The following is a 16852-nucleotide window of genomic DNA, read 5'->3' on the forward strand; positions in this document are numbered from 1 at the left end:
ACTTGATCACCAAAAATTGGCACACTCTCCATATCAGGTATATATGCTGCCCGGTCGTGTTTTCTTAGCTACACCACTTCCATGAACTCAGGTTATTCAAACACACAACTCCAGTAAGACTATCTTCCAAAAACATTCACCAAAACCTTCAGCTCAATAATGTTACACAAAACTTCCCCACTATTTGAAAAGATTTTTTATTTTTAAAAACATATATGTGATAACATTAACACACACATCCTTCCACACAATACTCTTCTCTTGAAATACACTGCAATGAAGACTAATATATGCACAATCAGTCAATTTCTTTTTTTATGCAGCAACTTCCTCTTTCATGTCAAAGAACACACAGCTACATATTCTTTGTATCAGACACCTGTAAAAGTCACATGGCTGAACAGATAATTTAACTCTTAAAGAAATGCACACTACTACTTTATCATTGCACACACCTCCAGAAACAGCTGTATACAATTCATTAAATTCAATTTAAAAATCTGTAGAGCATTACTTTGAAAAAATGGACTCCTCTATGATGCACACCATCAAAGGACTTCCAACACTTCCTCCTGTTCACAAGTTCACATCCTCCAAATTTGTATGGAACCACCCACTGCTGGAAAATAAGCCATCCACAATTATCAAAAGGAAACAGTCTCTGAAAATGACACCTTCAGAAAATATGCACACCCTTTTTTTTCAAAAATTTTTAGTTGAATAATTTTCTCTCTTTAAAGTTTTAAACATATCAATACGCCCTTTGTAAGATACACAGCCCAGCTCATCAGGAAATTCAATGCGCAACACACTTTGAAATGCATCCTCCCCAAAAGCATCTCTTTTCTTTGTTTTGACCAGACACGATGAAAGAAACACCACCTAGCAAATAAAAGTAATCACATATTCTTTCATCTCACTTGACACTTATATCAATAACTGGAAATGTAAATGTTGATTTTAAATTACACAGCAATTGACTTTTTTAATACTCTATTCATGTTCTCCTTAACTCCTTTGCTTAGGCATATGTTACACAGCCATGTATATAGAGAATAAATTAATAAATCCATTTTTGAGTGCATAGAGTTTATATTTGATGGAGCAAAATCTAAATAACTGTCATATATTTACATTTAACCAATGATTTGGCAAATGATTAATTTGATTTGGCACAATGATTGGACAAGTAAGATGCTGACTTTGACAAGCAACCCGCTCAAACGGACAACCAAACAGCCACGTAGCTCAGCCAGAAAAGTAGGTCAAGCAGCCCAAGCACCTCAACTAGGCAACGAGGGAGCTCATCTCAAAACTCTATTACTGTGAGTGATTCTCCAGAATCCACTATGATCTTGATCATCAATACTTAACATCAATGACAACATATCCAACATAGTCCTGATCATCGTACTTTGTTAGATGTCTTATTTTAGGAAATACCCTCTTATGTTTAGCTAAGTTGGCTAAGTTGGTAGATGAAGGTGATCCTATCCACTTATAGTAATTGTTGCATTCATAGAGCTATCTAATATAAGGTTGCCCATGACTGATTTTGACACTACTTGGCCTTAGGTTCCACTGGAAGTTTTTGATATTTGGGAGCCAACATTCTGTTCACGTTAAATTTTGACCTTTTCATTTTTATCTATACTCCAAAGGCATATCACACTAGCTCTATTGATTTTTATTGAGGCAAAAATGCTAAAGTGTAGGATAGCAATTTCACATGTTTGTGAATTATTGGAAGGGTAACGTCACACACATTTTTGTCATATTGATAACATATAGAACATTTAATATGGAAATTGCAGTTTTCATTTTCTTCAGATGAAAATACATACTTATGCCATCATAGTTGCATTATACTAATGATGCAAAAGCTCATCATAGATTGATATGGAATTATATATCTAATATGATACATTTTCTAGGAGCAATGCACAAATCAATATATACAGATGCATGCAGTTTTTGTGAATGGCTCAACCTTATTTAACCGACCGTATAAAAAATGAAATTTAAGTCACAATCCCTCCTAATTGGCTAATTATTAGTGCAGCCCACCAAAATTTAGGCACACTCCTTTTCAGTTCGTTTTGACTCTATTACAGATGCTGGCTACACTTTCAACTGAATTTCTTTTGTGCAGTAACAAAAGTTATTCTTAAGAAATTTACTTCTTTATGTACTGACTACCTTTAATGTATTATCTGTGATATTATTAAGTAATCTGCGATAATATGTAATCTGTAAGCTACCCTGAGGCTTCTAGCTTATTTTTCCAGGAAGCAATGGCAGGTTGTGCTGGTTTCGATAGGATGTTTTGATCCACCGACATACTTGCATCTTCGCATGCATGGTGCGTCAACATATCAATTCCTTTTAACTAAAGATAATATATTGGTATGCTTGTTGTTGTTTCCATAGCTACAAATGGGGCTGCTTTTGGGCTTTGATTCCATTATTAAATTAGCACTTAGAGGAGGCAACTTTATGAACCAAGCAGTGTATTACAGCTTCAAAAATGGTTAATGTAATTTAGTTATAGTTGGTTATTAAACTAAATAGTGGATTCAAACTTTTCTTTGTAAATTTATATTTATTTTCTTCAAGAGGCATTTTTAGAAATAGTAATAAGGCTTACCATGTTTAGAATGGAATTAGTATGCATGACTAGTTTTGTTTTTTGGCTAGAATTTGGTGGTACATATCAAATGGTTGTAGTTAAACCTGATATTCTCGAAGTGCTTTCTTTATATGTCCACGTTCAAACAACCATGAACACTCTTGCATTACTGTTCATATCTGGTGAATGTGAATGGCATTATAGATGACAATGAGAATAGATTCTATGATACTATCCCTTTTCTATGAGTTGCCTTTATAGTTGTTCCAATGAAGATTCTCTCTACTTCCTAGTAATATTTTTACTGAGATTCTAATTGGTGCGTTCTGATGGTTTCTATTGTGCATAGTGATATTTTTACTGAGATTCTAGTTGGGGTGTTTCAGTGGTTTCTATTGTTTATATTGAAATTTGTTCTGAAATAGAGTAGCTTTTGATCACAAATTCTACAGTTTGGCAAATACTAGGATGACCCATATTTGTGTTGTAACTCTATGGTGGCATTTTAATGTCTCTTAAGAAATAACTCAAACTAGAACAGTATGTGAGTGATAACCTTTCTGCCAATTATGAATGGAAACTCCCTGATATCTATAACTATCCTAGACACTAAGCTATAGCCAAATTTTGCAGTTATTCAGACTATAGTTCCCAAACTTGGAATCGTCTCAGACTCGACAAGGCCGACTGGACTCGTGACTCGGCTACGAATTGGCAAAATTAAAAAACCCTTGAAATTACAGAGATTTTAACAATTTTAAACTTATTTCATGCACCCTTTATTGAACATAACTTAAACACACTATAACATCACCAAATAGAAGCTAACATACATAAACAGGGAACATAAATGATAAATCCGTCACATATGCAAAATGTATATTGTAGCTGAAGTATATAGAAAACATAGGATCATATGACATAGATTATTTACAGAGATGAAAACTTAAAATTTCTTCCTACATCTTACTGTTACTCTATCAACAATGGGGGACTTGTACAAATGGCACCATTATAGTAATATAATCATTTCTCTGTTGATAACATCATCATTCCAGAAAGCTTCTCCTCCTACTTGCTTCTTCCTTCAATGATGGTTGATTAACGTGTGCATGAAATGATAGATTTTGGAGGCTGTGTTATTATTTGATGCCACTGCTGTTTAAAAGTTGTCCAAAAGTTATTTGAGCTTTTTGAGGGAGTCATTTGGAGTATTAACTGCTGTGCTTATCTTTTAAATAAACACTTGTTGGCTTAACATTGTTTATTTAAAAGAAAATTGTTTTATTAAAGGGCAAAAAATTATTGGACATATCTACTAGTCTTAAGAAGACTTGTTGGACACCAAATCCAGAAAACTATGGATAACCAAATAGGAAGGACTTATGCAATTTACAAAACTAGACAATTTCTCTAGACTGTCCTCAGAGGAGAAGTGCAATTTACTAAGCAAAGTGCAGAATCCCTCCTCAGAAAAGCAGCATAAAACCCATAGAAACAAGCTTAGATTAACAATGTTGACGTTAAAGGTAAGAGGTGAAAGCCAAAACCGACCAAACAACAAAAATCCAGAGCCAAGGGAGTTTGTATCAGTAGGCATTTCTTAGTTTTATTCTAGCTAGAGGCAGATTGCTCAAGGATTAAAAAACTTAATTTCCTTCTCATCCTATATGTCTTTGGCTAACTGTGGTCATTTCAATTGGAAAAGTTTAATGGCTTTCCTACATTCATTCAACTTCCATTGCTGAAAATTGGGGAAAGCTTTCTTTTTGAGTCATCAATTAAGCTAGAATCTATAATAGTGCAAGTGAATTGCTGTTGCTGAGACTTTAAAAGAGTTTGATGGGTGGCCATAGCTTTGGTAACATTGTTAGAACTTGTTTCTAAATAACCAGCAAAATAGAAAACGATCAACCCATTATCCCACAATTACTTCTTGATGCTTTGTCTGCAATAATTGTTACCTAGCCGATTGTTGGGCCCACTTTATGGCGATTTATGATGAATTGCTGAGTTTGCCGGTTTTTGAGCAAAAATTGGCAAGTTATCGAGCCGAGTCAGCAAAAATTACCCAGCTTGATTCGGCTTGCCAAATTGCTAGAACCGCCAGGATCGCGGTGATTTTGGGATCTCTAATTCAGACAATACAATATATTTCTGGGGTGTTTGCATAAGTTGAAGTAACTACTGATCTTACTATCATCTTGTCTTGGGTATGGGTACAAGATTGGAAGTAGCTCATACCCTACAAGCAAGGTTCTTAGATATTGTATAAAAGAAAACTATCTAAACACACAAAAAATGTCACCTTCCTACTGGCTGAAGCAGAAACCAGGAATCAAGTGCAAACAAGACTGAAATAGAGAACAACTTGAATCTACAGCATCAAATTTCAAGTACGTAGAAACATGTTTACTATACAGGTAAAATAAATGAACGCATACAGATAGTGGAAACACGAACAGCAGAACTCTTTAGATTATTCGCATATGCCAGAACATTACATTATGCTTCATAAGATAAGATGAATGATGAATGATGAATGATTTACAATGATCCCAGATGGGATATAAATACTATCCGCCGAACCTTTCCGAAGGAGTCTGTTTACCGCATAGATCAACTAAGAAATGCACACAGGTAATGAACACGAACATGAACAGCAGAACTCTTCTTATTATTATTCACATATGCCAAACAGTACATTATGCTTGAATGATCTGATGATTACAATGCTTTCCGAAGGGGTTATAAATACTTTCCGAGGAACCTTCCTGAAGGTATCCATCGGCCAGATAGATTATGTCCGCTACAAACTATTTTCCCGTCGGCTACATAACAAGAACTATCCCGAAGGTACCCGTCGGCTGATACAAAAAAATTTCCGCAGGGTCCTGTCGGCTGATACACAATTTCTACCGACAACATCATCCCCCCCAAAAAGAAAAGTCGTCTCCTGACGACTAGCAAAATTAGGAGACAACCCATAAACAATAAAAGAAATACTAGAGAGAAGGAGGTGTCCCAGAAGAGTGCTGTTGACGACGTAACTCATACACCTGGTTAGTCCGGATGCGTAGATCTGTCTGAATCTGTGAATTAACCTCTACGGCCTCCTTCAGTAGAAGCGCAGCATCCATAGCCTGTCTCTTGGCCAACTGCAACTCATGCTCTGCCGCATCTTTATCCCGGATAGCCGCATCCTTCTCCTGTACCATTGCTGCCATATCCTTCAATAGTGTTGCCCGCTCTGCTGCCCATGCTGCCTGCTTGTCGGCCAAATCAGTGGCTAACTTTTCTCTTGCCTCTTTCTCAACCGCTAGAGATCTTTGAGCTGCAACACTGTCTGCTGCCCTATCCGCCTCTGCGCGCTGTCGAGCATAGTAAACCTCTTTGTACAATCCCACGATCTCATGTGCCAGCTTCATCATCAGAGTGTCACTCAGTCCCAACTCTGGCTCAGTGGCCCAATCTGCCAACATCTCTGGTGTCTCAACTGCTGGCCGACCTCTATCCACAAAACAAGTTTGAAATCGCTTAGGACAAATCCCACGAATATTTGCTCTGATCAAATGCCACTCCCTTCGCCGAGTGAGGGCCTGAATCGCCACATCATGCCCCTTCTTCAATGCAGACTTCATAGTCCTGAGGTAGTCCCTGCACCTGTCCTCATCCGACCCGTAATCCTCCTTGGCGAAGTCCTCCAATGACCATTCTGCATCACTATTGTCCTCATCAACGGGAGCCATGCCCACATCCGGTGCCGCCTCCTCTGCTGTCGGCGCAATCACGGCATGTGGCATTCCCTCCTCCTGAGACTGAGGCTTTGGTACAGGTGCTACTCCGGAATAGCTGGGAGACTGAATGGATGGGCCACGCCTGTCAGGAACGAGTCGGAACTGTTGCCTCAGAAAAACACTAGCTCTATCCATGACCTCTGGTTGTTCGGACTGCGCTGGGTCCGTACACTCCTGCATTCCTCTGTCTGGTACGTTCTCTACTGGAAGTTCTTGAACTTCTGCTGACTGTGCTACGGTAACAACTGATGCTCGTTGACTTATGGAAGGCACCACGGGTGTTGCTACCGGAAGTGCTTTAGCAGGGGCTGAAGAAGTCTCTCGGGTGACGGGTGCTGTTAGGTGGGCAAAGCCTACCGCAAATCCAACTCCCGGCTGGACAGGAGAAGGCCGTACCCCGTGTTGCCACGGTGCGGCTAGTGTGACTGCCTGGTGGGATCCTCCAGTCATCAATATCGGTCTCCGAGTCTGTCCAAACCCAGGAATGTGAGCCATGTGTAGACCTCCTGGCACCAACTCGGAAGTCACAGGAACTGTAGCACGCGGAAATAGCAAGGGGGTAGCTGTGACAATTTGAACCTCCTCATCATCCTCGCCTTCCCCTTCTTCTTCCTCCACACTATCCTGCTCAGAAGATGTCTCCTATCGGCCGTTGTCAGTATCACCTGCCATGTCCATCCGGGGCCTCTTTTGGCCTGCTGAACCCTTCTGCCCAGTGGTTGTGTCCAAGTGCTTCCACCGCATGATAGGAGGTTCTCCCAGAGCTAGTGGTCCAAGCTTTGCCTCTAACTCATCCGTTGGAATCATCCGTGCTGCTGCATCAAGGAAGAGACCAATCGCGTAATGGGGCATATAGAAGGTCTTGTGCTGGAGAGTCATAAACTCATGCATCCGTTCAGCCAGCACAGACGCCCAATCGTACACTTTTCCAGTCATTATTCCGTTCATCATGGATACCTGCGGAAATGAGATATCCGATGCCTTAGAGGATCCCGTGAGCCTGCTCTTGACCAAGTCCATCAGACACCACCATGGCCCCTCCTGAATGTCGGTTTTCTTTAAACCCCTTCCCTTCGATGTCTCAGCTAATGTCGCCTGCTCTACTTCAGTCAAATCTCCACATACTAATCTGATTAAAAATAGCTTCCCATCCTTTGGAATTTTCTTCGGCTGAACCTTTTTGCCCTGCTGCCCTGGAATGCCAAAAACACGTGTGAAATCGGCTGCCTTGAATGATACCACCAAGTTCCTTCCCAGATACTGAAATGTGCTCCTCCGAGAAGCTCTACAATATGTCTCAATCATGGTACGCAGATACCCTTTATAATCTCGAATGCAAAAAACAGGCATCTGAATGGCCCATTCAACCTGTGCTCTTCTAATGCTTGCTTTAATTGAATGATCATCAGGGGTTTCTTGCCACCATTTCTGGCAATCTGTTCCATTCAACCCTTCAAATAGTATAGTCTGTGGTGTGACTTCAGCTGCTGCAGGTGCTGTAGTCTTACGCTTCTTCTTGTTGCTGCTCGAGCCTTCATTTAGGTTACTTGTACCTGTCATGCTCTGCCTCCCACAACTTTAGACTATGCTAATTGTTTTTTCCACCGTCGTTTACCTGCAGACTCCATTTATATCTTTGTCTTTTCCTAACGGTCTTCCAAATCCGTATAGTGGAGAATTCTTCCAAACACATACGGTGAATTGCAACCTTTCGAATGAAAATCCGTACTCTGAAAAAGTTGGAAGGAAAATCAAATAATAAAGCCGTACCACTAGAAGACCATAAATCCGTACAACAGTTTCCCTCCCCAAATCCGTATGGTGGTATTTTCAATGCCCTTCATTGATCAGTTGTACAAGGACCATAGTATGTCGAATTCGACTAGAACTGATATACTGCAAAAACCGCCTTGCTTACTGCTGAATTTCGTACTTTACCCTTCAGAACCTGTGATCTCATAATCCCACTGATATGGATGGAATCCGTACAATTACTTGGCTCCAGAATTCCGTACTATAGAAGAGACCATATACTGCTTCCATAAAAATCCGTATCTTGCATTCAATAATCTGTACAGTGAAATCCGTACGTTGCTGTTCACAAGGGATCCGTACGGTTTCAAACTTGACACTTCCTGTTGATTGCATATGGATGCCTCCTTTCACTTTTTAGCAGACCAATTGTACTGTTGCAAGGCAAGGCGTGGGATTTTACTTTGATTTTTCTTGGAGCTGCCACGCACACGGGTTTTGATGAAACAATTCTGAAGGTGTCTTCACTATTTCAATCTTCTCGAAAAGCCGTACTGCAATATCCCACCAAGTCTTCAAAATCCATATGGCAAAATCCATACGATGGAAATTAACAAAATTTGGCTTCAAATTCCGTACGTTAACTTTATCTATTAAAATCCGTACGGTGGTCCCAATGTTACAATATGCAGCTCTATAAAAACCGTACACTGCTGAAAAAATCGCACTACACTAAAACCGTACACCAACCTTCAGTTAAAATCCGTACATTGTCTTCAAATATTAAAAACCGTACTACACTAAAACCGTACACCAACCTTCAAATATGAAAACCGTACTAAAACCGTACACCAACCTTCAAATATGAAAATCGTATGGTACCTTTTTTTTTTTTATAAATTTTTTTAATTTGTTTTTTTTAATAATGAATAGCAAAGTCAGTTTTCCCTTCGACCATTGGCATCGTCAGTCTGCAATGACGAAGGGGTCTCCCGAAGGTCATTCTGTGATGCAAAAGTCTTCCGACCGTGGTATATCTTCAACTTCGAGCCAATCACTGCCTGAGGCACTTCTTGTCCATCCAAAGTCCATAATTTTATTGCTCCATTGACCCCTACTCGGATCTAATACGGCCCGACCCACTTAACTTTGAACTTGCTCGGCTTAATCTCATTCCGGCCGTCGTACTTCAATACCCACTGTCCGGGCTGAAACTTGTTTAGCTTCAGGTGCTTATCGTGCCATGCCTTTCGCCTATTCTGCGTTACTTCAGTCGCCCACTGTGCTAATAATCGCTTCTCCTCCAACCTGTTCAGTCTATATAGCCGCTCCCTTAAGCTCTCCATGTTGCCCAACTTGTTTTCTAGTGCTATCCGCAGGCTTGGTATCATAAATTCCGCTGGTACTAAGGCCTCTTGTTCGAACATCAGTTGAAACGACGTGTCCTATTGTAACTTTATACGCCGTGCGGTAAGCCCACAGAGCAGAAGGTAATTTCTCCTCCCAATCCTCCCCTTCGACTGCATAGGATTTGTATATAATTGATACCAGGATTTTGTTGGTAGCTTCGGCCTTTCCGTTTGCCCTTGGGTAGTATGGACTTGATAGCGAATGATAAATTTTGAACTCCGTGGTAAGCAGTCGGATCACATGATTTACAAAATGTCCACCTCTATCACTCGTTAATTGTAACGGAATGCCGTACTTGGTAATTATTTGTTCATAAATAAACTTTGCTGTACTTACCGCTGAGTTGTCTGGTAGTGCACACGCCTCCACCCATTTAGTCAAGTATTTTGTCGTGACAACAATGTAACGGCACCTTCTGGTTCTGCTTGTCTTCAGAGGTCCTATGAAGTCCAAACCCCACCGTTCAAAGAGCTCCTGAGCATGAGAAGGATTCAGAGGCATGAAGTCTTTCTTCAAAGGTTTCCCAGCTCACTAACATGTATCGCATGCAACAACCCGTTCCCTGGCGTCATTGTATACTGTTGGCCACCATAATCCTGCTAGAAGTATCTTTCGTGCAGTTGTGTCCGGCCCCATGTGTCCTCCTGTCGGTCCTTCATGCGCTTCCTTCAGTACCCATGGAATTTCTTCCTCCAAGACACAATGCCTCAGGATCTGATCGGGTCCCATTTTATACAACAATCCATTAATCAGCTGAAATGTTCCGCTCCGTATCACCAACTTCTGTCTTTCATTCGGTGGCATGGTATTTGGAAACTGTCTCGTTGACAAGTATTTGCCGATGCTTGTATACCATTCCAGTAGTGCAACAATCTGAAACAACTGTGCATCCGGAAAGTCATCATTTACACCGTCTGCTGGTTCTCCTGTTCTGATACGTGACAAATGATCCGCGCTTACATGTTTCTTTCCTAGCCGTACAATGATCTTGAAGCTAAACTCCTGCAACAGGAGTAACCATCGGCTGATTCTTCCTTGAATGACTGGTATGTTGATCATATACAACAGGGCCTGATGATCGACATAGAACACAAATGGAGTAGCCATCAAGTAATGTCGGAATTTCTACATAGCATAGACCATCCCCAATGCTTCCCGTTTGGTTGTACTATAATTTTGTTCAGCTTTTGATAGCAACTGAGTGGCGAAGTAGATCGGGTGATCCAACCCGTGGCTTCCTGTTTGCGTGAGAGTTGCTCCAATCGCATAGTTCGATGCATCAACATGCACATGAAACTCCTTATTCCAATCCAGGTATGCCAAAATAGGTGCTGTAGCCAGTCGTACCTTGAGTCCTTCAAATTCTTCATCCTGTTCCTTCTCCCATCGGAATGATTCTGTCTTGCAAGTTAACCTATCCAACAGATATGCTATCTTGGCAAAATTTTTGATGAAACGCCTGTAATACTCTATATGCCTAAGGAAAGATTTTACCTCTGTCACATTGGTGGATGGCTGCATCTCTAATATGACTCGCACTTTGTCCGGATCTGTCTTCAGTCCCTCCTTACAGACTATGTGTCCGAGTAACCTTCCGTGTGGAACCATAAATCTGCACTTCTTCAGGTTCAGGGCCAGGCACGCACGGCGGCACCTTTCCATACACTCGCCTAATGCTACCAGATGTTTGTCCTCCGCACTGAACACTGACCAATCATCTAAAAATGCCTTGAAGTTTCCAACGGACATCTTATAAAAATTGTGTAGTATGATCTGTTGAAATGTTGCAGGCGCATTGCACAGACCGAAGGGCATCTGATTATAGGCATATACCCCATCTACGACAAATGTCGTCTTCAGTTTATCCTCCTTTGCGATTGAAATCTGATTGTAGCTGGAAAAACCATCCATAAATGAGTAGATCTCGTGTCTCGCTACCTCCTCCAGGATGCTTTCCGTGAATGGAATTGGGAACGGATCCTTGATGGTGATTGCATTCAGGCATTGGAAATTGACACATTCGGATCTAAATGGAGTCCTTCATTGAAATCACTATCGAGGATACCCATTCACTGGTCTGCACCTTGAAAATAATGCTGGCTTCTAGCATCCGATTGATTTCCTCCGTAACCCGTGCCGCATAATTTTTGTTCATTCTGTAGGGCTTCTTCCGTACAGGTATTGCTCCTTCAATCAACTGAATGCGGTGCACACACAACTTCGGCGGTACCCCCTTCAGGTCTTTGTACGTCCATGCAAACACATCCTTATACTCTAAAAATATCTTGAATGCTGCTGCCTTTAGTACTGGGTCCCAGTTGTCTCCCACCAGTATGTTCCGTGGTTCCGCTTCGTCTCCCAAATTCATGGTCTGCAACGCGACTTCATTGTATTTGATGGGTTCCCCCTCAGTGAACTTATGTGTCGGGGTCACATCGAGTGACGCATCTCCTTCCTTCATTTCAATAAACTCCTTTGGAAATTCATCAGTACTGTGTTCTTCTATTGTCAGCACGTTGCAGGTTTGAAACAATTCATAATCCTCTATCTGCCAATGGTAGAGACCATTTACTGAATCCAAATCATCATCTCCTTCTAATCGTAGAACTCCCTCCTGATCTGGTTCCATACTTTGCCCCTTGTCATCCTCTTCTCCTTCGAAATCTGACGATAGGGCTTCTTCCCCAACCATCTGAGTGTGCAGATCGATGACATACTTCCGGCCTTTGCTTTCGAGTGATAAAGTATTTTTCTTCCAATTGTACCTTGCCTTTGCTTGTATCAACCATCCCCGATCTAGAATAGCATCGTACCCTTTCCGCCTTAGAGGAATCACAACAAAGTCCAACAAGAATTGTTGTGTTCCAATTGTCACGGGTTGCGCTGTGAGTATTCCCAATGGCTTGATTCCATGTTCATCGGCTGTTAACAGCTGGAAGGTAGGTGGCCATAATGTCGGCTGTCCCAACTTTTTCCAAGTATCCTCTGGTAGCACATTGACACCGGATCCTCCGCCCATGATTGTGTCCGTTAGCACAGTCCCGAGAATGCCCATTTCAACAACCGCCGGATAGCGTCCGGATGAAAGAGGTAACAGCATCGGGTCTTCTGCACTTGCACCCCCTTGTTTCTCCTTGTCTTGCTCTACGGGTTGCTTAGCACTCGGGACTATATTTGTGAGGGCCGTACGGAGTTGAGGCATAGTGAGCAACAGATCATTTATCTTGACGGGTATCTCAGCTTGCAATATTTGCCGTACAATGTTCTGTTCTGCACAGTTCCGTACGAAGGTACTTGGCGTGTCCTTTAGGTGTGTCGTTTCTATCTGCGTTGCTCTCTGGATCTCTGCCCATGCTTCCTCCAGTCTCTTCTTTTCCTCCGTCGGATCAGGGTATAGCTTCGCCTGCTTCCGAGTGATTGCCAGAACTTCTTCCTCATCCATCCCGACAGTAATCAAGTTGACTCCGGACTTCGGGCACTTAGCATCGTCATGATTGCGAGGTCCACACCATCGGCATAGCAACTTCGGTGTGTTCGCCGTTGTGCACTCTCGGGCGAAGTGACCCCACAGATTGCGTGCGCGGTATTGAACAATTGGCCGCTATTCGCATCATACTGAATTCGACTCCTTCCGCCATTATTGTTGTTGCCGCTATTGTTGTTATTGCTATTGTTGTTTTGACCGCGCCGATTATTTCTGTATCCACCTGATGTGGCACCTTCCGTACTGGTGTTCCCGTTACCTCCTGACAGGGATGCCTCCTGCGTGAGGAACACTTGCTGTGGTGTTCTTGATTTCAGGTTGAAAGGACATTCTTTTACCGAGTGTCCTAGAATCTGACAAATCTCACAAAATTGATCTTTTGGGCAGGATCCTTTGTATGGCCTTCTTTCTTATACTCCGTACACCATAGGTCATTGCCCTTAGTCTCCTTGTTCATGTTTTTGAACTCCATCATCCGAATCATGTCCTTCTGGAGGGAATGGACATTCTTGTTGCTTCCCTCGTCATCGTTGCTATCTTCTCCTAAAGATGCATCATGATTTGAATCGGATGAACTGTTCTTCTTCTTCTTCTTTGTCTTTTGGTCACTTTCGAGGTTCATTGCTCGATTGTACACTTCATTGTATGTTGATGGTGGCATGATCTTCATCTTTTTCCGCAGCTTTGGGTGAAGGCCTTCAATGAACCATCTTTTCTGGAGCCCATCTGCCGACTTATTCTCCATTTTATTGATTAAGTCCTTCAACCTCCTGGCGAAGACCCGTACTGTTTCATTCTTCTTTTGCTTGGTATTGAATATCTCCGCTACAATTTCATTATCATCACGCAAAAGTTGAAATTCTGCGATGAACTCCTTTTTAATGTTATCCCAACTGTTTAAATTTTATGGATCAATATTAGGAAACCAATCAATCGCAACACCCCGTAGGGTAGCGGGAAATTGTCGGATCCATTCGTTTGTATTTGTTATGCCATTTGCCCTCCAGATCGTTTTACATGTTTTACAATGTCGAATGGAATCAGCTGCTTCATCACCATCAAATTTAGGCAACTTTTCTTTCAGGCCTGTCATTATCACTGTATGTTGAGGGTTTTGTTGTGTATCTGCGTTGTTTTGCACTCCCGTGTTGTTTTGAGCACCCGCGCTGTTTTGAACACCCGCGTTGTTCTGTACACCCGCGCTATTTCCAACACCTGCGCTGTACTGGACACTCGTGCTGTTCTGCACACCCATGCTGTTTTCTAGACCCATGCTGTTTTCGGCTTCCGCGCTGTTTTCAACACCCGCGCTGTTTTTGACTTCCGCGCTGTTTTCAACACCTGCGCTGTTTGGTGAAGAAGAGGTTTCGTCAACCAAAGTTGTTCGTTCCGGAAGTATATGTCGGACGAAGAGGTCACTCCATGCTTGTGCTCCTTCGGCACTTCGAGCCGTGCGAGTCGATCTCCTTCCATTAGGATTCTCCTCCCGTGGCGTATGCAGGTTCAGAAACTCCTCCCTCGCTTCTTCCACCAAATCAAGCCATTGTCGAGTCTTCTTCAACAATCCTTCTGCGCTCTTGTTTCCGTCGGCAATCTTCTGAAATCTCCTTCGACGCTCTGTCTGCTGAGCCAGAATTAAATTTTTCTACGCAACATGTATGTCTTCTTTTCCCTTCAGCTTATTCTTATCTTTGTTCAACTGATTCGGCATTTAATTCATGTCCGCTTGCTTGCGTACCAGGTCCATCGGGCAACGACGCCAAATGTTTACTGCATAGATCAACTAAGAAACGCACACAGGTAATGAACACGAACACGAACAACAGAACTCTTCTTATTATTATTCGCATATACCAAACATTACATTATGCTTGAATGATCTGATGATTACAATGCTTTTCGAAGGGGTTATAAATACTTTCCGAGGAACCTTCCCGAAGGTATCCGTCGGCCAGATACATTATGTCCGCTACAAACTATTTTCCCGTCGGCTACATAACAAGAACTTTCCCGAAGGTACCCGTCGGTTGATACAAAAACTTTTCCTCAGGGTCCTGTCAGCTGATACACAATTTCTACCGACGACAGAGTCTGTCGGCCACAAACATTATGTCCGCTACAAACTATTTACTCGTCGGTTACAGAATACAGAAACAATGATGACAGTCATCTTGTCGGCTATAGAAACACCGACGACAATCACCCCGTTGGCTATAGAAACACTGACGACGACGACAATCATCCCATCGGCTACAGAAACACCGACGACAATCACTCCGTCGGCTACCAAAACATCGACGTCAATCCAGTCGACTAACACCATCCCCCCCAAAAAGAAAATTCGTCTCCTGACGACTAACAAAATATCTGAGACAAATTAACAAACAAAATACATTAACAGACTAATTACAACAAGATAAATCTACTTTTGACACATCATTGTCACCTTCGTCCCATGCCTGTAGCCTCTGCTAACACAATACTACCTCCTTAATGAAGCTAACCTTGATAGCCACCTGTGCTGCTTTCTCTGTTTTCAACTCCTCGGTACCCTGAGCCAAGTGTCGTTGCACTGCCTCCACTAGATGATCAGCTCCTCCTGAACTCTCTATGCATCCACCAAGACAGCCTCTCGGCCAACACCTACTCCCAATGCCTCTGGTACACAGACAGTCCATGCTTGTAGCAGCTTTAAGTCTTCTCAACTGGTCACACTTCACGACTGATATTCGCAACGATTGGGGGTCCAGGAGGCAACGCCCTCGGCGGGGTCGAGGGGCAGCGCCCCATGTGCACTCCTTGTCGCAGTACAAGGCGAGGTCGAGGGGCAGCACCCCTCGCCGCCAAGACCAAATTAACACTCCGAAACCCACACAGAACTGCATGAAACACACTGTTTCTATCATTTTCTGCTGATTCCACACTCTTTCTGACAACTACTGATGCTTCACCTTCCCTTGGGCATCATCTGCTACTCATTCCGAACTGCCCCAATCCGTCGTCGTCTTTTTTTTTTTTTCCTTTCTTCTTAAAGCTCCTCCACTTCTCATGCAACACCTCTTTCCTCCAATCCTCCTGCACCTCCAACTAAAATTTTTCAGTCCTCCACACACCTTTCTCACTCCCGGCACTTCAAATCTCCAGCTCAAACACGCACTCCCAAGCGGAGCAACTCCTGCGGACAAGTGCCCGCGGAGCAACTCCCGCAGACAGGTGCCCGCGAGGCAGCTTCCGCGAATAGATGCCCGCGGACAAGTGCTCGCGGGGCATCTTCCACGGACAGGTGCCTGCGGAGCAACCTTCCGCAGACAGACGACTGCGGAGCACTCAGTTTCTTGTTTTTTTTCTTTTTATGTTTTCAATTTTTATTTTATTTTTTATTTTTCAAAAAAATGAACAGCACCTCAATTTTGCCTCCAAGCGTCATCATTCTGCAACGACGACGACGAGGGAATCATCTGATCATTCTGCAATGGTGACGACGACGGCATCTTCCTGGCACGATAGGATCTATTGATTGCGTGAGGTACCTCTTGCCCGTCCAACGTCCTCAACTTTATCACTCGATTGTCGCCGACCTCCCAGATTTGATATGGTCCAACCCATCTTGCCTTAAACCTTTCCTGTTTGCTTTCATTCCGATTGTCGTACTTGAGTACCAATTGCCCTGGCTGAAACCTGTTGAGTTTGTCATGCCACGCCTTATGCCTGTTCTGTGTCACCTCCATCGCCCATTGTGCCTGCGGTCGTCGCGCATCTAGATTATTTTGTTTCTGTCGG

General features: G+C 42.6%; 1 protein-coding gene across 4 annotated transcripts in view; it reads left to right on the forward strand.

The window, feature by feature from the left end:
* The window catches only part of LOC149538180 (nicotinamide/nicotinic acid mononucleotide adenylyltransferase-like), a 254735-nt gene that overhangs the window by 21986 nt on the left and 215897 nt on the right, over positions 1-16852 (forward strand). For all 4 annotated transcript variants that reach the window (XM_089799556.1, XM_089799559.1, XM_089799558.1 and 1 more), the window contains exon 4: positions 2289-2362. In XM_089799556.1, coding sequence (XP_089655682.1) covers positions 2289-2362 — 74 coding nt within the window. The remainder of the gene's footprint in view (positions 1-2288; positions 2363-16852) is intronic.

This window comes from Cupressus sempervirens, chromosome 9, assembly GCF_028749045.1.
Source record: "Cupressus sempervirens isolate cs-2001-9-10 chromosome 9, ASM2874904v1, whole genome shotgun sequence".
Taxonomy (NCBI): domain Eukaryota; kingdom Viridiplantae; phylum Streptophyta; class Pinopsida; order Cupressales; family Cupressaceae; genus Cupressus; species Cupressus sempervirens.